We start from the raw sequence: 15,383 nt of genomic DNA on the forward strand, positions 1-15,383 counted from the left end.
CATTTTTAAAACTTTACTTATCACTATGCTTCATTTCAACAAATGGCTTATTGTGACTTTACATTAACCTTTCATCAATGAATTTTGTCATTATTGAATGGCATGTGACCGAACGATGAAAGTAAACATTTTGTGTCTTTTCACAAACTATAGATAAAACAGATTAATTACATATAATGGTGACACTATTAGAGCTCAAGTTTATAAAGTTACCATATACGAAGGTCAGGATCAAACTGATACATGAGGATGGAAACCAACATTTTCTATAAATCTGACTGACTTGCACAAAAAAAGAAGCCCAAAACAAAATTACTGCCACTGATTAAACGCTCTTGAAATGGAAACATGAGCTTCATAACTTATCTTTATTCTCAGTGTAAACTGCAAAAGTTCTTACAATGACCCTGTCTTACAAATTTCATATCAAATTCTGTTTGGCTTTAAAAAAACCTGGCATCTAGGAATCTAAGATAGGAGGCTAATATCCTATATGATTTAAATCTTGCCAACTAGATTTTTAGAAACAGGCTAACCTATATACCTTCTAGGTAAAACTAAATTCTAGAATTAGAAAAAAATCATGCTTTGACAATTAATATTGGCATTTGCAGAGACTAAAACCAAACAAATTTAGGTTAAACAAAACACTATTTTCCTCAATACCAATATGCTATAGAGACAATAAATATTTAATTTTTGAGACACATTTTACCAGCCTAAATTAATTCACTCCATTTACAAAAGTAAGTTTCTTACAATTATAAAAGACACATACTTGCTGTGACAGTGCAATAGTAAGTCAATGATGAATGTCTGCCAAGCCTTTTCTTTACTAAGAGCATCTAAGGCTGTTGGAATCAAGGCAAAACATAAGGTCATCACTTCCAATGCTTCACAGCAAACCTGTTCGTCTTCCAAGTCCGGCTCATTGCCTGCATTGGTCTGTAAAATTATAATCAAGAACAAATTACCCAAAGAGGTTAAGAAAAATCTTATACGACTTCTATTTAGTGCTTAAAACTCACCTACTCACTTAAACCACCTGGCCTCAGCCTCTCCAAGGCTGCATGTAACTCTTGAGGCCCCTTTAGAATAGTCTGGAAATGACTATAAGAGAAAATAAAGTCTAATTCCATTATTTTCCTATGTCTCAAGGAGGGTTGGAGGAGCACACTACCTATTTTTTTTTGAGACTTTCTGAGTTGTTTACTTCTGAACCAACAACCAATCCTTTCTCAAGAACCACAATAGCACTTAGGTACTTTTGACTAGTTCCATTATGTTGCTTGCCTATTGTGCCATTTTATTCAAAATCAATTGTCTTTGACTATTCAGGAAGGGTATCAAAGACTTACAACCTAAAATATGCTTGGGGAGGTGCCTAATGAATTCTAATCTGACTTCATTAATCCAAAAGTAGTAACTATAGTACATGCCTGAAACAGAATAAGTATTCAGTTAATATACTGAACGAATACCTAGGGCTGTGCCAGACAAATACTATGGAACATCAACATATATCCTAGGCGAATCAGGGTTATGTTGGCCATGTAAAGGAAGCTCTACCAAGCCAGGGAAGTTCCTGTAACTCAATTTTTCCTTCTAAATATGTAGCATCAGGAGCAGGTATACATGATAAATGAAAAAGCCAACCACATTTTCTCTTCTGTAGATAATTTGCTTAATCTAATAGAAGGTCAGGAATGATACCTAATTGGCTAACAGTCTTATTTTTGACTGCTTCAAGAGAATAAATTAAAAAAAAAAAAACACTTAAATGCCATACCATAACTGACAAACCAAAATTTACGCAGGACAGAAAGATGATAAAAGAAAAAGGAAAACGGGATAAAGCAAATTTAGTATGAGATAATTATATCTGACCCCCACAAGAAGCAGAAAAAGGCAATTTCATTTAAAAAGCAGCCCCATAGCAGGATTCTTAAGTACTTCATTTTCAAAGTAAAATTTTACCATATTCTCAATATAGCTATCAGTTAATTTTCAACCATTAAGATGCAAGTGATTGAATTTTTAAAAATAGCAAACCTAATAAAAATCAAACCACATGCACAATTAAGAAACATTTGCTTACAAGGAATACAGTTCTGTGATAATTCTTACCTTCTCATAAATTTTAGTGATTTCTTCATTTGGGCTAAATACTAGCTGTAGCGACCCACATCCTGATGCCCAGATAATTTTTTGTATAGCTCTAATTACACAAATATCAGGCATATATCTTGAAGCCTGCAAGATAATGAGTAAATAGAACTGTTGATAGAATGAGAGTGAAATTATGTTTAGAAAAACAAAAATGTTTCACCTTGTAAAGGAAACAGGAATTACTGTGTAGTATCATTGTCTTTAAATTCCCAAGTTGCCTCTGTCTTTAAAAAAAAAAAAAAAAAAGAAAAGAAAAAAAAGAAAAAAAGAAAACAAAAAAGGTTTGGGGGGAGCCCTCTGGCTCTGTCACCCAGTCTAGAGTACAGTGGTGTGATCACAGCTCACTACAAACTTGAACTCCTGGGCTCAAGAGATCCTCCTACCTCAGGCTCCCAAGTAGGTGGAACTCCAGGCATCTGTCACTACACCTGGCTTATTCCCCACCTCCAGCCTTTAAACAGCAATACAGCAAAGTATGCTTCCCAAGTTATCTAGCTCTTTACTATTATATTTTAATACTACAAAGATGACAATCTTTCCACTTGTAGTTTCTTATCCAAGAAAAATGAAAACTTATGTCTATACAAACACTTGTACACAATGTTCACATCAGCTTTATTCACAGCCAAGAAGGGAAAACGATCCAACTCTCCTTCACCAAGTAATATGGATAAACAAAATGTGGAATATTCATATGGGTACTAGTTAGCAATAAAAAGGAATGAACTACTGATCCACACAACATAGGTAATTCTCAGTCATTATTCTTAGTGAAAGAAGCCCAACACAAAAGAACACATACTATAATCCATCTATATAAAACTCCAGAAGACAAAAAACACTCTCTAGGGACAAAAAGAGCAGTGGTTACCTGGGGAAAGAATAAACTGCAAAAGGGCATAAAGAGTGATGAAAATACTTGGTTTTGACCGCAGCAGTATTTTCACACATATATGCCAAAATTCACTGAATCTGGGCCGGGCACGGTGGCTCATGCCTGCAATCCCAGCACTCTGGGAGGCTGAGACAGGCGGATCACCTGAGGTCAGGAGTTCGAGACCAGCCTGGCCAACATCGTGAAACCCCCCCCCATCTCTACTAAAAATACAAAAATAGCTGGGCATGGTCGGGGGGGCACCTGTAATCCCAGCTACTCTGGAGGCTGAGGTTGCAGTGAGCCAAGATGGCACCACTGTACTCCAGCCTGGGCAACAGAGTGAGACTCTGTCTCAAAAAATAAATAAATAAATAAAAAATCACCCAATCTGTACACTTTAAAAGGATGCTGTTTATTATACATATAGTTGATTAAAAATAGAAAGTACTAATATTAATAGTAGACAAAACTGATACTAAGGGAACATTATCTAAAGGATGAGACAGTGATTAAAATAAGTGGGCCTAGGAAAGTTAAAATTGTGACAGAAGTCTTGATAAAACTAACCTCATCAGATATCTGCTGAGCAAGACGAACTGACACATTTCTAAGCATGCACTCGGATGATGGATTAGGAATGCTCTGAAGGGCACTTTGTAGCACCACTGCTTGATCATGGGTAACTTGGTTGATCTGAAAAAAGTTAACCATTTTATTTGGAGTAAATAATTTGTACATAACCAGACCTAACCATTTGCTCTTCATTCATCACCCACTCCCTCAGAACGACTGCCTTGCATATACACATTATAGAACCTGTGGCAACCTACACGAAAAGCACTGCCAACAAAGTGGGCTTCCTCTCTTTCTTGCGCACTGTAGTGGCATGTGTCTGCAAATCCTCATTCTAGAGCAATCAACTCGTGTCTCTAAATCTGGGCTCAGCTTAACTTGCAGGGGATAATGATAACTAAATAGCCTAGTTCCTTCTAGAGACTCAGTTAAGTATTGTATGTCTTTTATGTACATGCCTTGGGTAGACCCTGCTTGTATTCCCCATTATCACGTTTTGCTTTGAAAAAAAGAAAAATTAAGGAATACTGAAAAAGCAGTAAGAGGACTAATGTACAAAAGGTACCCTAGTTTTTACTTAACAGTATAATCAAGTTGTTAAATCAGTGACAGATTAATTTCATTAAGTAATTGTTAGCGAGGTAATTCTAACTGCCTTCAAGTTGCAACTCCCCTCCTATGTATATACTGTAAATATTTCTACAATATTATTTTAAGATATTTCTATATGACTAATTTTGCACTGGACTCCCTACTGTGAGCTCATTGAGATTAGAGATTATTATGTACCTCTGTATCCATAGTGGCACATACTCTGAATAAATATTGAAGAAAGGTGAAAGTGGATACATGTAATTGTTTTCTGCGTACTTCATTGAGCATCTGTGTCAGGGATCATGACAAAAATCTGTTTTTATCCTAACAAGAAGCTGCCTTTTTACTTACCTAATAAAAACTACTTAAAAAAAAAAAAAATCCTAACAAAGATGGGACCTGTGATACAAAACAATATAAAATTTGAGCCATTTTTTTACAGAAAATTCATAATACACACCAAAGTGTTCAAAGTAGTATAATTAACTCCCATGTACATATTATTTAGCTTCAGGAATTATCACCAGTGGACCAAACTATTTAATCTATCTTCCCTTGCTTTCCATCACTTCTCCACCCCAGGATTATTTTTAAGCAAATCCTGGATATCATATAATTTCACCTGGAAGTATCTCAGCAATCACTTCAAAAATATAGGGGACTCTTCCTTTTAAACATAACCACAATACTATCACAGCTAAAACAACTATATGTGATATTACCATAATTATCAACATTCTGATCTCCCCAATTGAAACCTAAGCCATTTCTAAAGAAGAAAATCTTTATCCCTGAAGTTTTTACCTTCTATCAGTAACTTAGTAAAACAATCATTTATGATGTTTATGAAATTTTACTTAGAATTAAAAGCATAGTTTGATCTCTTATAAATAAGTATCAAATTCCGGTATGTCTTGAGAATTTTTTGTGACATAGATCAAGAATGCCACCAAGGCAGAAACAGAGTCAGAATAAGCTCAGAACTTGGGTTTAAGCCCAAGGTGGGAAGGGAAACAAGCAACTAGATAAACCAATTACATCTCTTATTACAATCTGTGTCTTTATATATCTGCCAGGCACAAGTTAATAAGAGATTCACATGGAGTTTTTGTTAGGTTTAAAATAATTGAAAGTCAAGAGAGATTTAAGTGGGCAGGGAGAAACTACCCTCATATTATTAGCAGTCAGCGAAAAGTATTTGCACTTTTAATACAAACATCATAAAGAAAACCTCTGAAATAAGGTACTTTGAACACTGAGTCAATCTCGAACTCTACATTTAAAACACTAATTAGTTTTACTTTAAAAACTGCTATCTACTATTATAAAAAGATTTTTTAAAAGTCTGTATTACCGGTGTCATGGGATTCACACCTTCTACACCTGGCTGACAAGCTTCTGCCACAGCTCGAACGTGACCATAGCCAATGGCAGTTAGCAAAAGCTTGGCTATTTTAAGAGCATTGAGGTAGGCACCCCTTCGAGTCTCCATATCTGCATTTGGTAGGAAGTTATTTCTGGTTAGCATACTCAGTACAAGGGGTAGGCCACCACTTTTCAAGAAGTGAAACTGAAAATCAGAGGAATCATCAGCCAGAGGTGCACCAGCAGGCATTAACAAGGCATAGACTACCTGGAAAAATAGAGAAGAGGGGGAGAGGGCTGTATTAAAAGATTAAAAACAAACAAACAAACAAACAAACAAACAAACTTCTATTTGTACTATTGTCACTGCCAAGAAATTCTTGACCATCTCACTATTATTTATTTCAAATTAATATTTCATTTCAAAACTATTTCATTACAATTTTACCCAAATCATTCACCTTACCATATGAAAGGTCAAATTTAAAGAACACAGAATAAATTAAAACAAAACAACAACAACAAAAAAACCAACCTCTGTTAGATATAGCACTTGTGAGGCTGAAGGACCAAAGAAAAGCGAGTCAAGAGATGGACTAAGGCTGCTTTCCCCAAGTTTGGCATGGTCTAAACAAATAGCTCTTAATTTTTCTATCGTTGTGCTATCTGGAGGAAAAAAAGAGAAAGCGTGAAAACGTAATTCATGTGTTCATACATATTTAACTTTTGATATCTCAAAGACCATATTAATATGGAATAACAATCCACTCAGTTGGGCTACAGGCTCAAACTTCCTAAGACATGACAAGACCTGGAATGATTAAAACAAAAACAAAAAAAAACCAAAAAAAAACAAACCAGGGCTCTTTAATCAGTTACTCTCAACACAAACCATCTGCTACTCAGGGACCTCAAATCAAGATACCCTCCGCTCAGCCACTGGAGATGGAAAAAAATACATTTCAAAAGGAAGTAGTTCCGACTGAAAATAACAAGAAAAAAAATTATAAACTCTTCCCTCCAACCTCTTTATTGTTTGTTCCCTGACAATATAACTGGCTTACTTCACTGAAAGAAATGTAGTGGTACCCAAGAAAATGAACCCTAAAGAGTAAACACTAAAAAAGGATAAGTGCCTATGTTCATTCACCTCAAAATAAGCAGAGCTTTTGTCCTTTTGTCATAATATTAAAACATAATTTTTTTTTTTTTTTGAGATGGAGTCTCGCTCTGTCACCCAGGTTGGAGTGCAGTGGCGCCATCTCAGCTCACTGCAAGCTCCGCCTCCCGGGTTCACACCATTCTTCTACCTCAGCCTCCCAAGTAGCTGGGACTACAGGCGCCCGCCACCACGCCTGGCTAGTTTTTTGTATTTTTAGTAGAGACGGGGTTTCACTGTGTTAGCCAGGATGGTCTCGATCTCCTGACCTCGTGATCCGCCCGTCTCGGCCTCCCAAAATGCTGGGATTACAGGCGTGAGCCACTGCTCCCGGCCAAAACATAAATGTATTTTAAATTACAGTGAAAAGACACAGTGGGAGAAAAGTAAGATAATCCCAAAATACAATTAAGCATTAGCTACCAAATACTCCAATTTTATTAACAATCAACCTTGGAAAGCATTTTGATGATCTAAGGTAATTGCCCTATGATTTAAAAAAAAAAAAAATTGATAAATAATAATTTTTTTTTTTTAAAGTAAAAGCCTCTTTTAAAGAAAAGAAAAATAGGGCTGGGCGCGGTGGCTCACACCTATAATCCCAGCACTTTGGGAGGCCGAGGCAAGCAGATCACCTGAGATCAGGGGTTCGAGACCAGTCTGACCAACATGATGAAACCCCGTCTCTATTAAAAATACAAAAATCAGCCAGGCATGGTGACGTCCATCTGTAATCCCAGCTACTCGGAAGGCTGAGGCAGGAGAATCACTTGAATCCAGGAGGCAGAGGCTGCAGTAAGTAGAGACTGTGTCACTGCACTGCAGCCTGGGCGATAGTGCGAGACTCCATAAAAAAAAAAAAAAAAAAAAAAAGCCAGGTGTGGTGGTATGCACCTGCAGTCCTAGCTACTCCTAGGCAGGAGCCTCACTCGAGGCCAGGAGTTTGAGGTTACAATGAGCCAGGATCATGCCACTGCACTCTAGCCTGGGACACAGAGTAAGGCCCTCTCTCTTTAAAAAAAAAAAAAAAAGAAAGAAAGAAATGAGAAATGGCATTTAAGCTATGTGTCCCAAGTGAATTAACAATCTCTCTGTGCTTCAGTTTCTCCATCTTTAAAATACAGATAAAATTAATAATTTCTTTATAGGTATGTTGTGTGGTTTGAGTTTATCAGTGCTAAGAGCTTACAACAGACTTTTACAAAAGATTGTATTACCAAGTTTTAGACACATAAACTCTTGAATAAGAAAGGAAGCAGGAGTTCTAAGAAAAGGAAGTGACAGAAAGTGGGTTAATGTTTATTGAATACCAAGCGCCAGTCACTAGGCTAGGGGTTTTCCATACATTGTTTCATCTAATCCCTGCAATTACACAAAAAAGCTATTACTATCCCAGTTCTAAGGATAAGGAAGCTCTAATAAACTATGAAACTTATGTTTAACACCATAGAGTAGCAATTAGAAGCAGGATTGGAACTCAAGCCCATTTGAGTCCAAAGCCTATGATTTTCTGCTGCAATACAACCATTACCAGCTTTTTCAAAAGCTGGCTGTTTCAAATTTAGGTACTCTAGTTTGATTATATAAAATATGAAAAAAGCACCCACTTCAAGTTTCTTGCCTTAACTGTCTGACAAGGGCTCATGCTCGCCATCTGGTGGCATTAAGCGCCAATCACAAGATCAAGGATTCAGTGGTGGGTTTGTGTTTTTACAGTATGTTGTGAAGGTTGAATCTGCAGTAAAGCAATGCAAGGACTATTACTGAAATACTAGCAAATGAAACTATGTAAATTCTAAACGATGTAACAGACAAGAATGCAATATATCTTTTGAGAGAAGCGTTAGCTAAGAATCTCATGTGAAATGCTTCTGTCCCATAATAATTGTAAAGCAAGATGAGAAGCCCAGCAAAGTGTTTAATTTAGAAAATGGAGGTAATAAAAGCAAAAGACAGCTTTAAAAATTATGTGTCAACTAAATATGGTGTACTGAACTATATTTATCAGTACTTCATCCCCAAACCCCACTAAAATGAGAATTAATGAATATAAAAATACGTAAACTCAAAAGAACATAAAAACAGAAGAGGAAGCAACACATTAAACTGCTGTCAACAAATTACTGAAGGTGTAGTGAAGATGAAGATAGATAGTTGGTTTAGCTGAATCAAGAAGTGCTTGTTGTGAAGGCAAGGAGAAGAGGGTGCCTATAAATTAGTGCCCTACTAAATCTGAGAAAAGCTAAGATATGAAAACAACAAACATTTGGGAAGGCACAGATGATTCAAAGGCCTAAAGACAGAGGCTGAAGACTGATTAAGAAGCCTTTCCAACTCCCTCAGGTTTAGGAAGTTGGGGAAACAGATTTCTCACTGCTGTAGAGATACAAATATGGAACGGAAGACGACTAGGAAGCTGGACTGGTACAAGCGTGAACCTGTGTTAGTTAACTGCAGGATATAAAAATCAATATACAAAACTCAGTAGTGTTTCCATTTGCCAACAGCAAACTATCTGAAAGAGAAATCAAGAAAGAAATCTCACTTACAATAGCTGCAGAAATACAAGATACCTAGGAATAAATTTAAGCAAGGAGGAGAAAGATCACTACAAAAAAACTGATGAAAGACAGAAAACAGGACACAAATAAATGGAAAACTATTCCATGTTCGTGGATTGGAAGAACAAATATTGTTAAAATGTCCATATTACCCAAAGCAATCTATAGATTGAATGCAATCTCTATTAAAATACCAATTACATTGTTCACAGAAATAGATAAAACATCCTTTGAGCTGAATCTGCAAGGTAAAACAAAAAAATACAAAAAAACCTCCTAAAATTCATATAGAACTACAAAAGACTCCAAATAGCTGAAGCAATCTTGAGTAAAAAGAACAAAGCTGAAAGCATCACACCACTTGACTTCAAAATTCACTACAGAGCAATAGTAACCAAAATAGCATGGTATTGACACAAAAATAGACACAGATCAATTGAACAGAATGGAAAACCCAGAAATAAATCCACATAATCAGAAACAACTGATTTTCAACAAAGGTGCCAAGAACACACATTGGGGAAAAAGGCAATCTCTTGAATAAAAATGGTGTTGCGAAAACTGAATATACATATGCAGAAAAATGAAACTAGACTCCTATTATTCATCGTATGTAAAAATAAACTCAAAAGGGGTTAAAAACTTAAATGTAAGACCTGAAACTATAAAACCACTAGAAGAAAACACAAGGGAAATGTTTCATGTCATTAGTGCAGGCAAGGACTTTTTGGCTAAGACTTCAAAAGCACAGGCAACAAACACAAAAACAGACAAACGAAATTACATTAAACTAAAAAGCTTCTACCCAACAAAGGAAATAATCAAGACCACAAAAAGACAAATCTACAGAATGGGAGAAAATATCTGCAAACTATGCATCTGACAAGGGGTTAATATCCAGAATATATAAGGAACTCAACAGCAAAAAAGCAAAAAATCTGATTTTTAAAATGGGCAAAAGACTTGAATAGATATTTCTCTAAAGAAGACATCCAAATGGCCAACATGTACACGAAAGCACACTCAACATAACTAAATCATTAAGGAAATGCAAATCCAAACCACAATGAGATATCACCTTACCACAATTAGAATGAAATAAGGATGACTTGGCCGAGTGCTGTGGTTCATGCCTGTAATGTTCTAGCACTTTGGGAGGCCGAGGCGAGTAGATCACCTGAGGTCAAGCGTTTGAGACCAGCCTGGCCAACAACTTGCTCTCCAAATGTTAGAAAAAAAAAAAATCACAGAATGCCATAACTACGGCAAACTGTTAATTACTGAATTTGGGAGCTATCTGTATTCTTTGTAAACAGTTTGAAGCTAGTTTTGTTTAAAAAAAAAAAAAAAAAAAAAAAACTCAAGGACAGTAAAAGATGATGCTGGAAAAAGAAGAAAACATAATATCCATCAGTAATAGCCTAGAGAGAAATAATTACAGTCTGTTATGCTATAGCACATGTTTCTATAACCCCAATTAGCTCACAATCAATTGGCAAATATAATGATGTCAGTATAATGCAGAAGGTGAGTTTGTTCATATGTGATTTCTCCCAGGCAACAGTAGCCAGAACAGCAGAACTGTTAATCTTCAACAAAAAAATAAAAATGAGCAAAGCAAAAAGCCCCCTCAGCTTGGCAGATGTGTAGGCAGAAGCCTATTTCTTTTTAAAGGAAAATTTAAAGTGAATACTTGCATCAAGGGCTCATCTTGTGAGATACAATCCTAAACTAGACTTTCATGGACCTTGGCAAGTTTTACTCCCACCATGCCTATCTTAACAGTAGCCCATCTATCTCAGAGCTCCACTCTTTTGCACTGTATCTCAGCAATGTCAAGTCAGCATTTCCTCTGTATTGGTTTTGTCTTTTTACTATCTCCTGAGGAAGCCTTCAGCCACACTGAAGTACCTGCCTGGGCTGTCCAAGTTATCTCTGAGGATACTAATTATCATTTTATGAGTGCTCTAATTAAACTATGTACAAGTTTTAAAGGTAGTCCTATGTTGGGAATTACAGATCATGGAGGAGGAGGGAGCCCAACGAGCGGTAGAGCTCAGCATAAAGAATCAACTCAAGCAGAGTGAGGAGTGTCCCTAGGGTGGAGACCCAACATTCAGAGACAGAGTCCTTCAGCATTCAAAGAAAGGGTGAGGGGTGCTAGAGATAACTGATTAAATAGGAAAATAAGTGAGAGGCTAACGGAAGCCAGGTGTTTCACTGTCAGAAAAGAGAGTTTGGTCAGGCGCGGTGGCTCAGGCCTGTAATCCCAGCTACTGGGAGGCTGAGGCAGGAGAATCCCTTGAACCCGGGAGGCAGAGGTTGCAATGAGTCGAGATCGTGCCACTGCACTCCAGCCTGGGTGACAGAGCAAGACTCCGTCTCAAAAAAAAAAAAAAAAAAATTACAAATATGGAAAGGGAGAAAACTAGAATGAAACTGATAGGCTGGAATGGGAAGAAGTCGTGTGACCCCATGGTTTTGTAAAAACATACACACATATATATATTCGTGTGTGTGTATATATAGTAACAGACTTAAATGTGGATACACATACATACATTCCTTAGTTCTAACTGCTTAGAGAGCCAGGGAGCAACAATACATCAATAGCAATGAGTGCAATAAACGTCCAGATCTTGGTTTCTAAATACCATTCTCCAGGAAAATAAACCAAGCAGGCCTCCTTGGAGAAACAGCCAATTCCAGGACTGGGGCAGAGAGGGTACAAGATGTTAATCTGGAACTTTTTTCTTTTTTCTTGAGACATGTCTTGTTCTGTTGCCCAGGCTGGAATACAGTGGCATGATCATATAGCTCAATGCAGTCTCCATCTCCCAGGCTCAAGTGATCCTCCCACCTCAGCCTCTCAAGTAGCTGGGACTACAGGTACCCATCACCACACCTGGCTAATTTTTTATATTTTTAATAGAGATGAGGTCTGGCTATGTTGCCCAGGCTGGTCATGAATCCTGAGCTCCAGTGATCCTCCTGCCTCACCCTCCCAAAGTGTTAGGATTATAGGCATGAGCCACTGCACCTGACCTAATCTGAAACATCTTGAGCCAAAAAGCATACAACTGCTGAAAGAATAATGGGAACATATTAAAGTAACACAGAACAGCCTGAAAGGACTCCCACTGGCCAAACTAGAGATCATTTCGGCATCAAGATAAATGATAGTAACAGATTATAACTCCTTGACCATCATTTCATACAGATATAAATGAATGAATAAAAAGCCTGATGAGGAACAGTATAAATATTTTCAAAGTACCTCTGCACAAAATACCTTTTTTTTTTTTTTCAGACGGAATCTTGCTGTCGCTCAGGCTGGAGTACAGTGGCATGATCTCGGCTCACTGCAACCTCCGCCTCCCAGGTCCAAGCGATTCTCCAGCCTCAGCCTCCCGAGTAGCTGGGATTACAGGTGCACGCTAACGTGCCTGGCTAATTTTTGTATTTTTAGTAGAGACGGGGTTTCGCCACGTTGGCCAGGCTGGTCTCAAACTCCTGGCCTCAAGCAATCTGCCCACCTCAGCCTCCCAAAGTGCTGGAATTATAGGCATGAGTCACCGCGCCTGGCCCAAAATACTTTCAAAGGGAAGGGCAATTTTACAGTGGGGAAGCAAGGAAAAAACTCAAGTGATCACAGTGATCATCGTCAGTAATGGGAAAAACTGAAATTACATACTATCCAACCAGATGCATTGAGATAAACAGAACATCGCTTCTGTGGTATTTCTGCCAAAGATGCATAACCTGAATCTAATCATGATAAAACAAATCTAAACTGAAGGACATTCTATAATTAACTGGCCTGTAATCCTTAAGAGTCAAGGTCATGAAGGTCAAAAACAGTATGAGGAACTGTTTCAGAAGGAAACTAAAGAGATATATTAACTAAATGCAATACAGTTATTCCCTGGTATCCATGGGGGGTGTGGGGGGGTGCGGGGTTGGTTCCAGGATCCACCCTCCCAATACCAAAATCCAGGGATGCTCAAATACCTTATATAAAATGATGTAGAATTTGCATACAACCTATGCACATCTTCCCGTATAAATTAACTCCGGATTACAGTCACATGTTGCGTAAGATATGTTCTGAGAAATGCATCATTAAGCGATTTTATCACTATGTGAACATCATAGAATGTGTTTACAACAAATCTGGATGATACAGCCTACAACACATCTAGGTTATATATGGTATTGCCTATTGCTCCTGGGCTATAAACCCATACAAGCATGTTACTGTACTGAATACTGTAAGCAATTATAACACAATGGTAAGTATTTGTGTATTTAAACATAGAAAGGGTACAGTAAAAATACGGTATAATACCATTCTATAAAATTATAATAATTTTATAGAACCACCATTGTATATGTGGTCTATCACTGACTAAATGTCATTATCCGGTGTCTCACTGTACTTGTAGCACCTAATATAATGCCTACACATAGCTTCATTTGTGTAGATTCAACACAGTACTCAGCATGTGGCAAATTCAAGTTGTGCTTTTTGGAACTTTGAACAATGTTTTTTCCTGCAAACATTTTTGATCCACAGTTGGCTGAATCCATAGATCCAGAACCCATGGATATGGAGGGCTGACTATATTTGAGTTTGAACTATATCTTTTTGCTGTGAAGGAGATGACTGAAAACACTGAATAGGGTCTGCTAAGTAGACGGCAGTAATGAATCGACATTTAACTTCCTGGTACAGATGGCTGATTTTGCTTATACAGACAAATATCCTTGTTTGTAGGGAAAGTATTTGGTGGGCAATGGGATTACAAAAACCACTAAATTACTCTCAAATGTTCTTGAATTATACTTCTAATTTTTCTGTAAGATTGTAAATATTTCCAAAAAATACATTTAAAAAATTTTTAGGTTGTATAGGCTTGAACGATCTGCCCAAACTCTACTTTTTCCCCCAAAGCCCTACTATTTTTAGTGCATAATTTTGCCAAACATTAGGTTTTAAAGGAACACACATATATTATAACAGAAACACAAGAGTGTGTTAGTGAAAAATAAAATCCTGTGTATAGAAAAGGATCACTAGCAGAAAGGTCTTGAAATTTTAACACTAGAATATTTGGAAGGGAAAAGCCAACGAGAGAGCTGGAAAAGGTTAAAGAAGCCACCCCAAAGGTGGAATAAGATTAAAGAGAGAAGGGAAGAGAGAAAAGGTAAAATTAGATCTAGAAGATTCACCATCACACTTAGACATTTCAAAGACACACAAAACGCAAAATGCTGGTGAGAAAACTATCAAATAACACAAATCTCTCTCAACTGAGGAAATCTCCAGGCCCACAGATGACGCACCACAAAAGAGACCTAACTCTAAGGCACATCATAATATTTCAAAATGTAAGGATAAAACCAAAACTTCCAGAAATGAAGGTCACATGCAAAGGAACAGAAACCAAGAGGACTTTGGTCTTCTCATCAGCAATGCCACCAGCTAGAAGGAATATATTTTCAAACCTAGGATTCTATACACAAATCATTAACCAAATGTGATAGTTTGCCTACATTCAGATAAAAAATATCTAAAAAAAAAGTATGTGGAAAGAATAAGTGATAGGTGTACAATCAGGAAAATAAAAGGGAAATTATTAAATCCAGGATGAAAGTTGTCAGTAATCTAGAGAACTACATTTCACACAATCTTGGAAATGTAAATGTTGAATCTGGATTTAAGCAAATACTGGGAGGATGGGGGGGTATGTAACAGTTAAGTTTTCATCTACACAGTAGAAAATCAGTATGTATCTATAAGTAACAAAGAAATAGCCATATGAGGGCACTCCAGACATAATGGTACATATATACACAAAAGTAAAAGCGAGAAGCTGAAAGTGGTTGTTTCTAAGGAATAAAAAAGGAACAATACCACAGATGATACATAACCCACATTATAGTCCAGGTATAGGCAAACATTTTCTGTAAAGGGCCACGGAAATTAAGTAGTTTAGGCTTGTGAGCCATATGGCCTCTGCCACAACTCCTGAGCTGTGTTTTAAGACAAAAGCAGTCATGTAGACAGAATATAAACAAATGA

At 37.1% G+C, this 15,383-nt stretch overlaps 1 protein-coding gene across 5 annotated transcripts in view; it reads right to left on the minus strand.

The window, feature by feature from the left end:
* LOC105500038 (ubiquitin specific peptidase 9 X-linked) overlaps nucleotides 1–15,383 on the minus strand; it is a 155,162-nt gene that overhangs the window by 51,802 nt on the left and 87,977 nt on the right. For all 5 annotated transcript variants that reach the window (XM_011710070.3, XM_011710092.3, XM_011710078.3 and 2 more), the window contains exons 22-26: nucleotides 6,114–6,244; nucleotides 5,568–5,846; nucleotides 3,614–3,739; nucleotides 2,128–2,253; nucleotides 779–945 (exon numbers count right to left, since the gene is read on the minus strand). In XM_011710070.3, the coding sequence (XP_011708372.2) occupies nucleotides 779–945; nucleotides 2,128–2,253; nucleotides 3,614–3,739; nucleotides 5,568–5,846; nucleotides 6,114–6,244 (829 nt within the window). The remainder of the gene's footprint in view (nucleotides 1–778; nucleotides 946–2,127; nucleotides 2,254–3,613; nucleotides 3,740–5,567; nucleotides 5,847–6,113; nucleotides 6,245–15,383) is intronic.

Source organism: Macaca nemestrina, chromosome X (assembly GCF_043159975.1).
Source record: "Macaca nemestrina isolate mMacNem1 chromosome X, mMacNem.hap1, whole genome shotgun sequence".
Classification (NCBI taxonomy): Eukaryota; Metazoa; Chordata; class Mammalia; order Primates; family Cercopithecidae; genus Macaca; species Macaca nemestrina.